Here is an 18,324-nt window from a genome sequence, read left to right as displayed (position 1 = left end):
CCTGCTGATGCTAATAAGGAAACCATATAATTCTATTTAAAATCATTATGATTATATGAACAGTCGTCTGCCTACAGCAACAGCTTCTCACTTTAATAAAACTATTTTAAAAATCTATTTGTTTCATTATAACTGCATAAATCAATGTGCTGAATTTCAGGTTCACACATTTTATTTAGATTGTTCAGCTACATCAACCTGTAGTGATCCCTCCTCCCCCCTGCAGGGGCCTGAGCTCGTCCAATCCTCACTGTGTTTTCATTCAGTAATGTTCCAAATGAGCCACAAAGGTTCTGCATACAAAACATCATTTTGCAGACATATTTTATTTCTTATCAGTGAGAAATACAGACATAGTTTAATTCTAACAGACTCTGTAGAAGAGCATATTGTGCTATAAAGTGTGAAAAAGTTGTTCCCTGGTGTGATTGAGGAGCAGGTCAGCGCCTCCTGCGGCGCTGGGCTCTGGTTGTGGCGCCCGCTGAGCATGTCTCCGTCCTGCAGCGGCAGCTTTCCACCTGGCTGTAGCTGTGCTGCAGTGTGGAGCCGTCAGCGCAGGTCAGCTCCACCTGCTTCATGCTGGTTGTGGCCTCATGGCAACACTCACACTGGTGCATCATGGAGTTGGCTGCAGCTGAGTACCTGCAGAAATCCACACAGACAATGGCAGCATGGTTTCTACCTGTTCTCCATTTAAAACGGCTCCTCTTCGCCCAAACTGATTCTTTAGACTGAATTTAGCATTTGAATGCGAATAGATGTTCAGTAAAAAGATTTTTCACAAATTGTGACATAACAGGGGTTCTTATAGAGTATTTCAGTTTGCTGACAAATGAGAAATTTATTTAGACATGCAAATAAAATGCAAACTTAAGTCTGGTTATCCAGGTTCTGCAAGATGCAATGTAAAATCTTTCCATTCATAGATCGGAGTCACAAACTAGCTGCAGTTTTTCTCATTTTCTTTAAGGTATTTACAAAATATTTCTCTGTTTTCATGCCTAACATTTTCTATGCATCAGTGTAAGATTAGGAACTCCAGAAATATTGCCAAACATTCTTACATAGATGAGCTCCTGCAGTGTCCCACACATGATGTAACATTGACCGGCACAGCACTGACACAGTGGTTCACCTCAACTATGATCTGCTGACTCTCCACCTGGCAGACACTCTGGAGCCGACCTGGAACACACCACAGCTAGTCATACACCCGGGTGCAACACACGGGTGTGTTGTGTGTTGTGTATTCTGTGTTGTGTGTTCTGTGCTGTGTGTTCCGTGTTCTGTGTTGTGTGTTCTGTGCTGTGTGTTCTGTGTTCTGTGCTGTGTGTTCCGTGTTCTGTGCTGTGTATTCTGTGTTCCGTGCTGTGTGTTCTGTGTTCCGTGCTGTGTGTTCCGTGTTCTGTGTTGTGTGTTCCGTGTTCTGTGCTGTGTATTCTGTGTTCCGTGCTGTGTGTTCTGTGTTCTGTGTTGTGTGTTCCGTGTTCTGTGCTGTGTGTTCCGTGTTCTGTGCTGTGTATTCTGTGTTCCGTGCTGTGTGTTCTGTGTTCTGTGCTGTGTGTTCCGTGTTCTGTGCTGTGTGTTCCGTGTTCTGTGTTGTGTGTTCTGTGCTGTGTGTTCTGTGTTCTGTGCTGTGTGTTCCGTGTTCTGTGCTGTGTGTTCTGTGTTCTGTGCTGTGTATTCTGTGTTCCGTGCTGTGTGTTCTGTGTTCCGTGCTGTGTGTTCCGTGTTCTGTGTTGTGTGTTCCGTGTTCTGTGCTGTGTATTCTGTGTTCCGTGCTGTGTGTTCTGTGTTCTGTGTTGTGTGTTCCGTGTTCTGTGCTCTGTGTTCTGTATTGTGTGTTCCGTGTTCTGTGTTGTGTGTTCTGTGCTGTGTATTCTGTGTTCAGTGCTGTGTGTTCTGTGTTCCGTGCTGTGTGTTCTGTGTTCCGTGCTGTGTGTTCTGTGTTCCGTGCTGTGTGTTCTGTGTTCCGTGCTGTGTGTTCTGTGTTCCGTGCTGTGTGTTCCGTGTTCTGTGCTGTGTGTTCTGTGCTGTGTATTCTGTGTTCAGTGCTGTGTGTTCTGTGCTGCAGCTCATCCCTCCATGCAGGATGTAGAATCTTACAGGTTGTGCAGCAGCCGGAGGCGTCGGTCGTCTCAGTTCCCTGCAGGACAACAAGGAGGGTTAGCAGAGAGCAGCAGAGCTTTATGGAAGCGGTGTGGAGTTCAGCTAGTTCTCAGTCTCTTGAAAAAGCATTAACACTACTGCATAATACAAACATCACCATGCTTTGTGGTGACTCCATGATTTAGGCTTTAAGGGCTCAAGAAGCTGAACATGAATGCATGCAAGACTTTTTTATTTTACACATTAAAATCCCTTCACTTCCACTTCACTATTCTGCAGCCCACTGAGTTGGTTTATGTTAAAATATCTGACCTGTGAGATCTGCAGTATTACCATAAAGTGATTGGAAGGTTCTGGAAGTTTAACTCCTCCATTGAGTCGGTCAGTTTGGGTCAGTTATGAAAGGTGTTGCTGGTTTATCATATTCCTCAGTTTGCTAGGAAGATGCTGAGCCTCCATTACCTACACAGTGCTATAGACTGATGGCCTCCATGTCACGCTGCATTGAAGCAGTAATTCATGCCAGAGGAACAATCAAGTATTGAGTGCATAGAAATGTACAGACTTTTCAGAAGCCTGACATTTATGCTTAAAACATCTGCTTTTGTTTGATCTAATGTGATATTTTGATTTTATGAAACAGATTTTGTTTTACCTGTCATCCATAAAAAATGCAAAAAGTAAAAGCTTGAAATACTTTATGTACAATACATCTCTGTAAAATGACTGTTTCATTTTCTGGGATGACTGACTAGAAATATTGAAGTATCACCTAATATTCACATTTTCTGAGGTTTTACTAGTAGAAGGAAAGGTGATGATTCTCTCACACAGACCTTTGTGGCTTCACCCCATAAAGCAATGCTAACTGCTAACTGAAAGTTATGTAAATAAATACAGCATCAGTGTCCCAAACAGTGTGAGATGTTGTGTATGTCTTTTTGTGTCTACAGCAAAGAATCCATTAGTCCAAGTTTTTTTTTGTTGAATAAGTTTTTTGTCTTTTTCTTCCTTTGCCACCATCTTCCCGTAGTTTCAAATGAGATCAAACATGAGAGCTTGTCTACATTTGAGGAACTCACAGCTTCACAGTCCAGCGGGTTGAAGGGAGGACAACTGGTCCTTGTTTCCTTCATCACAATCTGTCCGTTAATCTCCTCACATGTGTATTGCACACACTTATCACCAGGTGGCACAAACGTGTTGTTGACCTGAGCAGAAATGAAGAGCAGTCAGCTAAAGGCAGCAGGCCTGAACATGTTTAAAACACACACAGTATGTACAGTAAGGTCAGGAATGAAAGATCTGCTCCATACTGCTAAAGGCTACATAGCTTCATACTGCTGTGATTAATATGTCATTTCTTAATTTCACAACTTAAACACAGTATGTTGACTGACCTCAATGATCTGGACTGTGTTGTTCCCAGAAGTGGTGAGAATGCATCTTTTCTGTACACATGAACCACAGCACTGACCTGCTGCAGGCTGATACTCAAACCCCTGCAGACAGACAGACAGACAGAATGAATATCTCCATGGTAACCTGTAGGAGTTTGATCGGTACCAGATCCACAGTAATAATGCGTGTAGCAGCATCCTGAGTGATGTTGGGTGAATTCTCTTACTTCAGAGCAGTTTGTGTGGCAGACAACAGGTCTGCATGTGATGACGTTGAGTTTGGTGGTGGGGTGTGTGTCGGGGCCGCAGTAACACTCCTGGCAGGCTGCAGGAATGAAAGACTCCTCCTGTACATCTCCTCCTGTCCCAGATGGCACTATGGCAAATGACACCTCCTCCAGTGGAGCTTCTGTTACTGTCTGAGGTGTTGGTATCTTGGCACCAGGCTGTAAAGCCACACAGCTTTAGTTACTTTCCTCGGACGTTAAACTCTACAGAAGCTCTTCCAGAGATTTGCATCTACAGCGACTGAGCTTGAACAGTCTGACAGGAATACTTCAAAAAATGTAAAAAGATACTGGATGCTACAGCAAAAACACAAAATTTTACAAAGTGTTTCCATCTAGTTTCTAGTGCAAATATGTAATACACATGAAATAAGACACAAATAACTTAGAAGTAACGTTTTAGATAAATAAACATCAATAATGTTTGAATATAGATAAAATAGTTTCACTGGCTGATTTTTTCTCTAATAACAAGGATTTTTTCCGGTTTTAAGTAAAAAAAAAATCTAAAACCTACTTTATCTATTTTCAAAAATTATTGACTTAAAACAACCTTAGGATTCAAATCATCTCAATTGGAAGTTCAGATTAAAACGTTTTAGTTGTGACCATGTCACCAGGCTGAGAAGTGAGGCACCTTTTTTGTCTTCCGTGTCTTTTAATTTTGTGTTTATTTAATTCCTAATAATTGTTTTAGTGATTTAATGAAGTGCTGTGGGACCACTGCAAGAAGAGCGGCAGCATTGCTGAGGCTCAATGTGGATCCTAAATGAACTAACCAAACAGGCCAGCAGGAGGGGATGTGGGCATGACTGAGACACCGTACATCATTCTTTTGTGGTAAAGATGAAATAAAAGAAAAGGTTTATTATGGTTATGAACAGAACAGAAAGTGTCCATTTTTAATAGGGAAAATAAATCCTTTGATAGCAAACTGAACAGTCTGATATAATCATTCAATAAGATTAGTTTCCTCACCTTGAACTCAGTCATGTCATAGACACACACACCTTTAGGAACTACAGAGAAAGAAAAGAGACAAGTTGGGTTTTAATATGGTTATTATGTAAAATAAATGATCCAGCTCTATTTCAAGTGAACAGAAATCTGTACTTAAAACAATTACAGTACATGAATTCACTCATTGATGTTAAACAAAGTTCTTCATATAAGTATTTAATCTACAGTTTATGAAAAGCCTGAGCTGTTTAATTACTTTCCTCAACAGGAATTAGTTGCATCAGTTCTGTGGTTTAACATGTGAAGAATCAGATCGTTAGCAGGTTGTAAAATGATTTAAATCAATCAAACATAGAAGATACACTGCAGATTTCACTGTCATTAATAAAGGAATTAGGAAAAGCAGGAGGTAGTTAGACTGTAGGGAGAACGGGGCTGCCTGCTTCGTCACGTCTTTCATCATGTTGGACCTTTTTGTTGTGTTTTAACTCAGGAGGTAAATCCTCTCCTGGCATCCAGAACTGATGCAGTAACTGGTCCAGACTGGAGTCACTCACCACACTCGTAGGACGGGCAGCAGGTCCTGTTGGACACGTGAAGCTGGAAGCCCAGAGGGCAGGTCACAGGACCAGCACACAGGTTCGGGTTGCATTCTGTTGGAGGCAATGGCAACACATGTTGCTGTAAAACTGCATTAAACTTTCTCATCACAAACAACAAGAATCAAAGCAGGAGTTCTGAAGTTTTGATTCTTATTGTTTGCTCTTATTGCTGGACCTTGTGTCCAGGACGTCTGAGCTCACAATGACAACCAATCAGCTGCTCACAGCAGCACCAAACTCAAAAACATAAAAAACATCAGGATCATTATCAGAGTTTATCACTGAGGTCACAACGGATACACAGTGAAAAGAGATTAGGTTATTTAGCATTTTAAACTCCTGATAAGGTCACACTGACATGAGTCAGGTCTTCATATCATCCTCATCTCTTCACAGACTCCCTGTTTACGTCTGGACTCTGGCCGTGCTGTTGCAAAATATTAATATCACATCCAGTCAGAAAAAAAATGTATCAGTAAAAACAAAATGATTAAATTGAACCTAAATCTTGACAATTTTGGAGTTAACTAAGTATTAACTTACTATGTTTTAGTTGATCATTGATTTGATTATAGACAATATTTTTTTATTAATGGAAGTTTAAGCTTACAGCCTTATTTATCGGTTACCAGGTTCAGCTAGCAGTGATGTGTTTACATGACATCATGTAACATAACTGACCACAGGTCTGTGTTGTGCAGCAGCCTTGGCTTGTGTTGGTCAGCTGCTGGCCGGGCTCACTGCAGTTGGGCTTCTGGACCTCAGGACAGGTCACCGGCTCACAGCGGACACTCATGGAGTCCTGGTCACACTCACAGCTGCTGCACTCACTGGTCCATGTTTCCCCTGGCTGGTGGGGACACATGAGCCAGTTTAGACCCGCAGGTTATGATTTAACAGAGCACATGTAGATATTTGCTGGGCGCAGTTTTCACCTGTTTGGGTTTTCCATCTGGTCCAACACAGTCTGCAATCAAAGGACAGGAAGGGGAACAGAGAGTATTTATGATTGACAAATAATTTGTTGCTTTATTGAGTGTGAGGGCAGGGCACCACCATCCCAGTTCTGAGGAATCCAGTAAAATAACTGGTGAATATATCTGACTGAGCTCCACTGACTGGCTCATTTCTTCAGAACTCTGAAATATTTCAGTAACTTGAACAAAATGTGTTCTCAGCTCTATTTTCTACAGATTTTACCAGCATTTCAACTGGTAGGGAATCAATCAATCAATCAATCAATCAATCAATCAATCAATCAATCAATCAATCAATCAAGTTTCTTTATAGAGCACATGTCAGCAGCAAGGCAGTTCAAAGTGCTTCATAAAAACCTTGTGCAGAAAAAAAGCATAAAAACAAAGTCCTTTACAACATCATAAGGCAGAAAGTCATATAAACAAGTGTTTTAAAAGCTGTGTTAATTTATGTGTAACTTCCTGAACTTTATGAGAAACAGGTGATAAAAAAAGAATCTCCCATGAAAACACTAAGACTGCTCAGTCAGACTGAACCTAAAATTTTCTGAAGACTCACTTCAAGCTGTTTTTCTCAATCATCTTACCGCAGGAGGCGACACATGTGTCATAAACTGTGTTGAACAACGTGGTGCCCTGAGGACAGAAGCAGCCTTCCTGGGTGTAGTTGGCAGATGATGTCACATCTGCCTGAAACTTCCTGTTGTATCTGATGGGATTGATGGAAAGGTGGATTACTGCCTAGGTCTGATTACATTTTTCATTTTTAATAACTGATCTGGAGGTAGAGTGAAGGTTAGCCTATTACTTAATCTTCCCCCTTCACACCCTTTGAACTTTTTCACATTTTGTAAGAAAATAATCACAGACAAAATTTTCTTACAATAGAAAATGTTGAGTACAACACACAGAGTGTTACTATTTAGTAACACTTTATTTGATTTAATTTGTTATAAAAGTAGTACTCATTAAACTTTAGCTTTAATAACATAAAGCTACATCATTTTTAAAGTTTAATCAGTAATACTTTTATAACAAATTTATGTCAGATCATGATTTCTTGGTTAATGTCAAGTTGTCATAACAAAGACATTTTCAATAATGTCAACTTTGTATTAAAAGTGTCATGATTTACCGAATGACACTTTACGACAACAGTCATAAATATTCATGAAGACTTACTCATGTTCATGACAGGTGTTATGTCATGTTTATGACGATGTCATGACAGTCTTATTCACAACCCGGCAAATAAAGTGTTACTGTATTTTTACAATCAAACATTTATAAGTAGAACCACATTTATCTACACACTTTAACCAAAAAAGCAAACTTTGCTGCACCCAAATCAGCTTTTATCTAATTTAATAAACTAAATGGAGCAAGCGATTTGAAAGAAAGTGACCCAAGTCCTGTTTTTACATCAGAGAATCAATACATTAAACTGAGATAAAGGAAATTGGAAATTAGATGCCTTTCTTTTTATATAGCAAACGTGTAAAATCTTTTTAAAGTTTTGGATCTGTAGAGAATAACATCACCTTCCTACAAAGAAAGAAAAAAAATTGACTTTTTAGCTTAGTTTTTTTTTGGGCTTGCAAGTACGACAATTTTTTTTCTATGTGACAAAAAGTTTGGACACCTCTGTTGTAAAACAATGCATCTCATAAAGCTCTGTTCAATTCATCACTGACTGAAAAGAGACATTGCTAAATGATTAGATCAAAGCATGGTCAAGTTTTTGGATGGTCCAGTCAAAGTCCAAACTTAAATTCCATTGAGAAATAAAAGCAAGATTGACATTTTCTTTCACTTCACAGTTATGCACTACTTTCTGATGCAAAATGAAATTCTGTATTGGACATGCTGACATTTGTAGCTGTTGTGCAACAAGTAAGTTTACTTATCTCTGAATTTTACCATCTACAAAGAACAATAAGCAACCTGCAACAAATAATACAAATGCAGCAGAGTGAGAAAATGTTTACTGTACCTGTCATTGCATGTGGGCTCTACTGAGGGGCCACATGCCATGTACACTTTGTTGTTTGGACATCTGTGCTCTATAACATATAATCATGTTAATTTCAATATATTCCAGATCTCCAAAAAATGAGATATGTGATACTGACTAAATGTCTCACCACACAGTCCGTTGGTGTCACTCCTCCAGTCAATGCAGACTCCTGCATTGGAACACTCAGCAGCATACGCCTCCAGGCTGGAGCACGTGTCATTACCACCATCACAAATTTCATAGGTGCAAGAGCTCACAAATGGTGCAGGGGATATGAATGAGTGGCACGGGGTGAATAAACTACAAAGACCATAGTTGCATATTAGAACAGCAGAAAATGGCTAAAAAAGTTGCAGACACAAATTCAAAAAACTGCAATTCCATATGTGCAAAGACAGAATAAGAAAAAAACTGACAGCTCAATTTAACCCACCGTCTTAGACCAAGTGTTGCATGACCTTTACAGAGGCGACATTATGTATTTTCCAGGCACAAAGCTCCATTTTATAACACAATCAAGTAACTATGTTACCTTCAGTTATTATAAAACACTGTAAGTATCAAACATATAAATAAATTTGACATGTTTGTAATTTGACATGTTTCTGTAAGACACAGGTCAAATTAAGTTATTTCTCAAACATGCATGAAAGAATCAAAACAGCTCCCCTCTTCCTGTCTGTTAAGTCTTAGTGCCATTCATGTGAAGCTAGGAGATGCAGAAAAAATGACTGGAATTAATCTCAAGTTTCTGCAAATATCACTTGAAATATAATAAACATAAAGACAGCTTTATAAAAAAATTAATGACATGTTTTGAGTTTTTCTGACCTGCTCATAAGTAGCTCACAGATGGCAGGTTTGCAGGTTGGTTGTGTTGCTGGATTTGGGTGCTGTGATGAAGATGTTAGCGGTTGTGCAGTTGCAGTAACAGAAGGAAGGCTTGGGGAGACACAGCTGGTCCCGGGGAGAGTCCAGAGTCCTGCAGATTCTGAGCAGCTTTCTATCTGGCCATTTGGAGAACGGCAGTCATTGGCCTGCGAGTTGTCACAGGTACCTACCAACAGAGGAAGCAGTTAGCGGCAGAGCTAGAAAACTCAAAGTCATTCTCTGGATATTCTTTGGAAATTCACAAGCAGCTCAGACAACATGTTGACTTGTTTCTTTCATCCTGTGGAAGGGGCATAAATATTCCATCCTTAACATATGGAACAAATACGTTTCCTTTTATTTATCATTATAGAAGAAAAATATCCATTAAATCCATTTCAATATCTACAGTAAAATTGCACAATTGTAAGTCTGAAATATTCTTAAACCTCTTAGTAAATAAAGACCATCTAACCAGTTGATATTCATTCTAAAACAGAAAATGTACAGAAAAGAAATAGGCAGGAACTGTCTATTTTACACAAAACAAACCAATTTCAGGCAGAGCAGCAGGAGATGGCTTCTGCTTTGTTTGAGCTCAACATTTGATGCACTTTTCCATGGTACAAGAAACTAAGAGAAATCATGCTCAGCAATCTCAGATATAATATAAAGGCAGTTTTCTACCAGTAGAACCTCGTGTGTTTATCTGTGTGTTACTGTGTGCACCAACACTTGAAGGCTGGCATCTAACCCTACCAATGTGTCCTTGATTAATGTGAAAGAATATATACGTACATCTACCTAGCATGCATGAAAACCTTAAACAAAGGCTGTTTAAAACTTTTCTACCTACTTGATTTGGGTTGGAATCAAAATGAAGTCATGTCTGATTTGGGTCTTGCTACATTTACTGACCTTTGGATCATTCTCAGATACTGTCATCCTAAAAAAGTGTAAATGTAAATGCATCCCTAACTTTCCAAGTGAGATCATTTTCCCATGTAATCTATTGTCTTTTGTTTCATATGTCCAAATTATCATCAATAAACATGACTGATAACAAGCTCTCTGATAACTCACCACATTGTCCCTCAGTGTTTCCCCCAAACAGAGAATAAGGAAGGTCAATACTGAAGGAGGAGCCTCTATAGACTATTTTTGTGTTGATATCCTGTACCACTGCTGTGATCTCCATATCTGTGCCATAAAGCAGCATAACAGAATTGCTATATGCTGGATAGACACGTTTCTGATTCACATACACCTGTAGGACCCCAAAAACAACAAAAATATCAAGTTAAGGAAGGTTGTGAAGTCGAAACAAGTGTCAATTACATCATATTATGCAGAATATTTATTACATCTTATCTGTACAAAAAATATCACAAACTGAAATTGTTCCAGTTAGATTGCTCCTTACCACATTGGTTGGTGTTCCTGAAGTTTTCACTTGAGTCAAAACTGCCTTTACTGATTGATATGTGACACTTAGAGCCAGAGGGCAGAATGTGCTGTCTGAAGGATCACAGTTATTGCTTCTAGTAATCGTTAAGTTATGTTTTGAAATAATCTCCTTAACTAAGTAATAAGAGCAATTCTGTTGAAAATTATACATTTGTCCATCAAATGTCATGTAGTTGGATCCACTCCAGACATTACATACACCTTCAGGAAGAGAAAGAGAAAATGTCAAGAATTAAAAAAACATTACATCATATTTTTGTGAAATCTTATCAACTAATAAGAATATATGAAATGCTAAAATAAGGCTACAAAGGTATGTCATCTGGTTCAAATGGAACACTAAATGCAAAGATATAAAGGACCACATAGTTTCTTGTAAGCAGACAAATTATTACGGAACGATTCAATTTTAAACTTACATTCACATTCATAGTGGAAGCAACATCCATTTTGTTCATAGATCTTGACAGGTTTCCTCCCATTGGTACAGATGGGGAGGGTTACATTTGGACAGACTGTAGCTGTGACCGTTACCTTGCCTTCGATGCAAGTAGCTGTGGTGCAATTGCTAGTATTCCAGGACTCTCCATTCTAATAGGAAAAAAAATCAATAAGTCAAATACAGCGGTGAGTTATCATTTATCACTGAAGGGCTTTGTTCTTGCAAACTCCAGTGTTGTCTGGAACTGGAAATACCAATTATTTTGCATAAATCAAGTCAGAATATTTGTCATCGTAATCCAATATGATGAAAAGTATACGGTGAACCCTTGTTTTTCGCAGGGGTTGCGTTCCAAAAAGAACCCATGATAGGCGAAATCCGTGAAGTAGTTACCTTCATTTTTTATAATTATTATACAGCATAATTAAATACTCTACATTAAAACCAAAGAACAAAACCTGTTTTCAGGCCTGTTTTTTTAACAAATAGAACGCTTTCTTACAAATAACTACAGTAAAATAATCATTTTAATCATCAATACGAAGTACAGTAGGACAAATTGTGGCTCGCGTATTTCACTGTTCCTCTGACTGTGACGCTGCGGCCTCACTCCGCTCTCTAGTGTCTTTTTCTTCTGAAGCCTGTGGTGCAGGTGTGTTTTTTTTCAAGAGAAAAACATAGTTATCGGTAGTTGTTGTTGCTTTTTTTTCTTCTGGGCAAAAATATTTGCCAAAATTTGCCAAGCTGTATTACGTATATTTAAATACCGTAATGTTATTGGCACGCAGGTAGAGAAGAAGCGAAGAGACTGTTTAGCCAATCAGGATGCAGAACACAATGCACTGTGAAAAAAAACTGCACAAAAAAATCCGCAAAGCAGCGAGGCCGTGAAAGGTGAACCGCGTTACAACGAGGGTTCATTATACCTCAGAATTGACTCATGAAATGTATATATCTTGACAAATAATTACAAAAAGCAATATTAAAGAGTAAAGAAAGCTTACTGAATTTGTTTTAGCTAGTAATGAAATCTAATCAATAGTGAAAAGTTAACGATTTTAAACAGTAGTCAATTTGTTTTACATTTATCGGATAAACTATATCTTTTTAATGCATAAATTATTTGTGCATTAAAATATTCCCTCAGTTGATCAGGATCTGGATATCTTTGGTCGTATTTGTGCTGTAAGTTCTGACTGTTCCAAAAAAATCTATCTTTGTTGAAACCAATTATTGATGAATTGCATACCTTAGCTGATGACATGTCTTACCTGTCTTGGTGGATACACATCAGAGCACTCTAGAGTAGCTGTAGATGCTAATGTTGTTACTGTGGTCAGGGGTCCAGAGCTTGAAGTTGGGGCCTTTGTGGTTGAGCTCAGTAATGAAGTAGAAGAATGTGCAGTAGTGCTAGGTGTTGATGTGGTTGGACATGGGCTGGATTGTGTTTCAACCTTACAGGATGCATTGCAATATGCACTGTAACACCACCCAAGGCCATCAGTAACATTGTATAACAAGTCTCCTGTGAATAAAAGATTATAAAGCAAAGTTTAGAACATTAAATAAAAAATGCATTCATTACATTTTAAATGCAAGGGTAGTAATGAAATAAGGATCAAAAATGTGAATACTGAAGATGTATTAGATTAAGATAAATATTACAACCTTTAAAGATTTAGCTGTAGTATTCAGAATTTAGAAATGCATTGCTTAATTGAAACAAAAATAGTCCTATCAGTCTAAAAGATGTACAGAGTATGAAGTTTTGGCCTTATATGAAGTTCTCAAAAGTCATCTGTAAATCTGATTCCCTAAAAAACTGCAACAAGACGGCAGGATGGTCAACAGTCAATCAGTCCTTAATTTGAAAAACAATATTCTGATAAATCTGACAAGTTTGTTTTGAATTCTGTAATGAAAAAGTCACTGAAGACCAAATTGTTTATGTAGCAGATAAAAAAACAAATGATAGTTGTACATGTATACATAAGATATATTTTGAAAACAGAAGAAAACAAAACCAAAGCTCAATGGTTTGTTTACATTCTTGAGGAGTCAAACTTATAGTGTTACTACTGCAATAGAATGTGCCTTCCAGTAGTGTGTGTCTACTTGTATTATCTATGAAATTTTGCAATTTTATGAGGGATTTGTAATTTCATGTCTGAAAGTGTTAATTTATAAAGGATTATTCATATTAATTACATTATTCACACATATCTGAAAATGCTTCATGTTTAAAATACTATGAAAATAATTAAAAATAAACATTAAGATGTAAAGGAACATACCCGAATGATGAGATGTTCCGTTAACATTACACACACATAAAGCTGTGGTAAATTGTGTAGATGAAGGAAAAGTTGCTCCGGTTGATGAAGGTGGATAAACTGTTGCACTTCCTGGGAGTGTCTGTGTAATCGGTGCAATGACAGTTGTAGCACTAACTGGGCTTTCAGTGGTTAAGGCTGTTGTGTTTTTTATGGATGGGTTTGTAAGTACGCTTGATGTGTGTAACTGTCCGGTTATAACAGCAAAGGTTGTTTCAGACCGTGTAACAGATTCAGTTGTGGCTCTGTTTGTAGATGTGATAGGGCCTTCTGTAGTGGTTGTATGAAGAGATGGCTTTGATGATACGATTGTAGTTTCACTCCTTCTGCTTGTTGCCTCTGCCGCTGAAGTTGTGGTTTCAAAAATTGCTGTGGTGGAGAATGTTAATTGACCAGAAGTTACTTCAATGGGCTTTCTTGTACCTACATTCGTTGAGGGACCTTGGGTTGTAGATTCTTCTGAAGCTTTTGTTGTAATTGCTCCAGTGGTTCTGGAAGGTGTTGTTGTGGTTTTGGTAACAACAGAGGGAGTAGATGTAACAAGTGTTGTTTCTTGGCTTGTTGACATGATTCCTGGTACTATAGTTGTGGATTCAACAACTTCTGTTATGGAGCCAGTCACGGGGCCCGTTGTGCCAACTTTCGAGGGGTTTGTTGTTCCAATCTTTACTGTTGTTGTTTCTGAGAACGTAGTTTCGACAGATTCAGTTGTGGCTCTGTGGGTAGTTGATATAGGGCCTTCTGTAGTGGTTGTATGAAGAGATGGCTGTGATGATACGATTGTAGTTTCACTCCTTCTGCTTGTTGCCTCTGGCACTGAAGTTGTGGTTTCAAAAATTGCTGTGGTGGAGAATGTTAATTGACCAGAAGTTACTTCAATGGGCTTTCTTGTACCTACATTGGTTGAGGGACCTTGGGTTGTAGATGCTACAGAAGCTTTTGTTGTAATTGCTCCAGTGGTTCTGGAAGGTGCTGTTGTGGTTTTGGTAACAACAGAGGGAGTAGATGTAACAAGTGTTGTTTCTTGGCTTGTTGACATGATTCCTGGTACTATAGTTGTGGATTCAACAACTTCTGTTATGGAGCCAGTCACGGGGCCTGTTGTGCCAACTTTCGAGGGGTTTGTTGTTCCAATCTTTACTGTTGTTGTTTCTGAGAACGTAGTTTCGACAGATTCAGCTGTGGCTCTGTTTGCAGATGTGATAGGGCCTTCTGTAGTGGTTGTATAAAGAGATGGCTTTGATGATACGATTGCAGTTTCTCTCCTTCTGCTTGTTGCCTCTGGCACTGAAGTTGTGGTTTCAAAAATTGCTGTGGTGGAGAATATTAATTGACCAGAGGTTGCTTCCACTGGCTTTCTTGTACCTACATTCGTTGAGGGACCTTGGGATTCTTCTGAACCTTTTGTTGTAATTGCTCCAGTGGTTCTGGAAGGTGTTGTTGTGGTTTTGGTAACAACAGAGGGAGTAGATGTAACAAGTGTTGTTTCTTGGCTTGTTGACATGATTCCTGGTACTATAGTTGTGGATTCAACAACTTCTGTTATGGAGCCAGTCACGGGGCCTGTTGTGCCAACTTTCGAGGGGTTTGTTGTTCCAATCTTTACTGTTGTTGTTTCTGAGAACGTAGTTTCGACAGATTCAGTTGTGGCTCTGTTTGTAGATGTGATAGGGCCTTCTGAAGTGGTTGTATAAATAGATGGCTTTGATGATACGGTTGAAGTTTCACTCCTTCTGCTTGTTGCCTCTGGCACTGAAGTTGTGGTTTCAAAAATTGCTGTGGTGGAGATTGTTAATTGACCAGAGGTTGCTTCCACTGGCTTTCTTGTACCTACATTCGTTGAGGGACCTTGGGTTGTAGATGCTTCATAAGATTTTGTTGTAATTGCTCCAGTGGTTCTGGAAGGTGTTGTTGTGGTTTTGGTAACAACAGAGGGAGTAGATGTAACAAGTGATGTTTCTTGGCTTGTTGACATGATTCCTGGTACTATAGTTGTGGATTCAACAACTTCTGTTATGGAGCCAGTCACGGGGCCTGTTGTGCCAACTTTCGAGGGGTTTGTTGTTCCAATCTTTACTGTTGTTGTTTCTGAGAACGTAGTTTCGACAAATTCAGTTGTGGCTCTGTTTGTAGTTGTGATAGGGCCTTCTGTAGTGGTTGTATGAAGAGATGGCTTTGATGATGCGATTGTAGTTTCACTCCTTCTGCTTGTTGCCTCTGGCACTGAAGTTGTGGCATCAAAAATTGCTGTGGTGGAGAATGTTAATTGACCAGTGGTTCCTTCCACTGGCTTTCTTGTACCTACATTCGTTGAGGGACCTTGGGTTGTAGATGCTTCAGAAGCTTTTGTTGTAATTGCTCCGGTGGTACTGGAAGGTGTTGTTGTGTTTTTTGTAACAACAGAGGGCGTAGATGTAACAAGTGAAGTTTCTTGGCTTGTTGACATGACTCCTGGTACTATAGTTGTGGATTCAACAACTTCTGTTATGGAGCCAGTCACGGGGCCTGTTGTGCCAACTTTCGAGGGGTTTGTTGTTCCAATCTTTACTGTTGTTGTTTCTGAGAACGTAGTTTCTACAGATTCAGTTGTGGCTCTGTGGGTAGTTGATATAGGGCCTTCTGTAGTGGTTGTATGAAGAGATGGCTGTGATGATATGATTGTAGTTTCACTCCTTCTGCTTGTTGCCTCTGGCACTGAAGTTGTGGTTTCAAAAATTGCTGTGGTGGAGAATGTTAATTGACCAGAAGTTACTTCAATGGGCTTTCTTGTACCTACATTCGTTGAGGGACCTTGGGTTGTAGATTCTTCTGAAGCTTTTGTTGTAATTGCTCCAGTGGTTCTGGAAGGTGTTGTTGTGGATTTGGTAACAACAGAGGGAGTAGATGTAACAAGTGTTGTTTCTTGGCTTGTTGACATGATTCCTGGTACTATAGTTGTGGATTCAACAACTTCTGTTATGGAGCCAGTCACGGGGCCTGTTGTGCCAACTTTCGAGGGGTTTGTTGTTCCAATCTTTACTGTTGTTGTTTCTGAGAACGTAGTTTCTACAGATTCAGTTGTGGCTCTGTGGGTAGTTGATATAGGGCCTTCTGTAGTGGTTGTATGAAGAGATGGCTGTGATGATATGATTGTAGTTTCACTCCTTCTGCTTGTTGCCTCTGGCACTGAAGTTGTGGTTTCAAAAATTGCTGTGGTGGAGAATGTTAATTGACCAGAAGTTACTTCAATGGGCTTTCTTGTACCTACATTCGTTGAGGGACCTTGGGTTGTAGATTCTTCTGAAGCTTTTGTTGTAATTGCTCCAGTGGTTCTGGAAGGTGTTGTTGTGGATTTGGTAACAACAGAGGGAGTAGATGTAACAAGTGTTGTTTCTTGGCTTGTTGACATGATTCCTGGTACTATAGTTGTGGATTCAACAACTTCTGTTATGGAGCCAGTCACGGGGCCTGTTGTGCCAACTTTCGAGGGGTTTGTTGTTCCAATCTTTACTGTTGTTGTTTCTGAGAACGTAGTTTCGACAGATTCAGCTGTGGCTCTGTTTGCAGATGTGATAGGGCCTTCTGTAGTGGTTGTATAAAGAGATGGCTTTGATGATACGATTGCAGTTTCTCTCCTTCTGCTTGTTGCCTCTGGCACTGAAGTTGTGGTTTCAAAAATTGCTGTGGTGGAGAATATTAATTGACCAGAGGTTGCTTCCACTGGCTTTCTTGTACCTACATTCGTTGAGGGACCTTGGGATTCTTCTGAACCTTTTGTTGTAATTGCTCCAGTGGTTCTGGAAGGTGTTGTTGTGGTTTTGGTAACAACAGAGGGAGTAGATGTAACAAGTGTTGTTTCTTGGCTTGTTGACATGATTCCTGGTACTATAGTTGTGGATTCAACAACTTCTGTTATGGAGCCAGTCACGGGGCCTGTTGTGCCAACTTTCGAGGGGTTTGTTGTTCCAATCTTTACTGTTGTTGTTTCTGAGAACGTAGTTTCGACAGATTCAGTTGTGGCTCTGTGGGTAGTTGATATAGGGCCTTCTGTAGTGGTTGTATGAAGAGAAGGCTGTGATGATACGATTGTAGTTTCACTCCTTCTGCTTGTTGCCTCTGGCACTGAAGTTGTGGTTTCAAAAATTGCTGTGGTGGAGAATGTTAATTGACCAGAAGTTACTTCAATGGGCTTTCTTGTACCTACATTGGTTGAGGGACCTTGGGTTGTAGATGCTTCAGAAGCTTTTGTTGTAAATGCTGCAGGGGTTCTGGAAGGTGTTGTTGTGGTTTTGGTAACAACAGAGGCCGTAGATGTAACTAGTGTTGTTTCTTGGCTTGTTGACATGATACCTGGTACTATAGTTGTGGATTCAACAACTTCTGTTATGGAGCCAGTCACGGGGCCTGTTGTGCCAACTTTTGAGGGGTTTGTTGTTCCAATCTTTACTGTTGTTGTTTCTGAGAACGTAGTTTCTACAGATTCAGTTGTGGCTCTGTGGGTAGTTGACATAGGGCCTCCTGTAGTGGTTGTATGAAGAGATGGCTTTGATGATACGATTGTAGTTTCACTCCTTCTGCTTGTTGCCTCTGGCACTGAAGTTGTGGCTTCAAAAATTGCTGTGGTGGAGAATGTTAATTGACCAGTGGTTCCTTCCACTGGCTTTCTTGTACCTACATTCGTTGAGGGACCTTGGGTTGTAGATGCTTCAGAAGCTTTTGTTGTAATTGCTCCAGGGGTTCTGGAAGGTGTTGTTGTGGTTTTGGTAACAACAGAGGGAGTAGATGTAACAAGTGTTGTTTCTTGGCTTGTTGACATGATTCCTGGTACTATAGTTGTGGATTCAACAACTTCTGTTATGGAGCCAGTCACGGGGCCTGTTG

General features: G+C 39.6%; 1 protein-coding gene across 1 annotated transcript; it reads right to left on the bottom strand.

Annotated features, from left to right (window-relative positions):
- Positions 1-306: 306 nt before the first annotated feature.
- Positions 307-14,032, bottom strand: LOC116718697 (intestinal mucin-like protein). The gene is made up of 19 exons (XM_032560890.1): positions 13,426-14,032; positions 12,403-12,656; positions 11,109-11,280; positions 10,646-10,890; positions 10,306-10,489; positions 9,184-9,409; positions 8,480-8,652; positions 8,329-8,398; positions 6,923-7,044; positions 6,294-6,325; positions 6,040-6,208; positions 5,314-5,409; positions 4,775-4,815; positions 3,737-3,955; positions 3,510-3,611; positions 3,192-3,320; positions 2,107-2,146; positions 1,065-1,185; positions 307-642 (listed from the first exon to the last, which is right to left on the bottom strand). The coding sequence occupies exons 1-19, from the start codon at positions 14,030-14,032 to the stop codon at positions 441-443; spliced, it is 3,204 nt and encodes a 1,067-aa protein (XP_032416781.1). The 3' UTR covers positions 307-440.
- Between the last annotated feature and the right edge of the window lie 4,292 nt (positions 14,033-18,324).

Source organism: Xiphophorus hellerii, chromosome 4 (assembly GCF_003331165.1).
Source record: "Xiphophorus hellerii strain 12219 chromosome 4, Xiphophorus_hellerii-4.1, whole genome shotgun sequence".
In the NCBI taxonomy this organism is placed as follows: domain Eukaryota; kingdom Metazoa; phylum Chordata; class Actinopteri; order Cyprinodontiformes; family Poeciliidae; genus Xiphophorus; species Xiphophorus hellerii.
The sequence above is the reverse complement of the archived record's forward strand: the minus strand, read 5'-3'. Positions and strand labels throughout refer to the sequence as shown.

Excerpts from the sequence above, each read along its gene's own strand:
- LOC116718697 (XM_032560890.1), bottom strand. The coding sequence starts at position 14,032 with ATGTCAACAAGCCAAGAAACAACACTTGTTACATCTACTCCCTCTGTT. Across the intron at positions 9,410-10,305 it reads AAACACTGAGGGACAATGTG|GTACCTGTGACAACTCGCAG; the intron begins GTGAGTTATCAG and ends CTCTGTTGGTAG. Across the intron at positions 3,956-4,774 it reads ATGACATGACTGAGTTCAAG|CCTGGTGCCAAGATACCAAC; the intron begins GTGAGGAAACTA and ends GTGGCTTTACAG.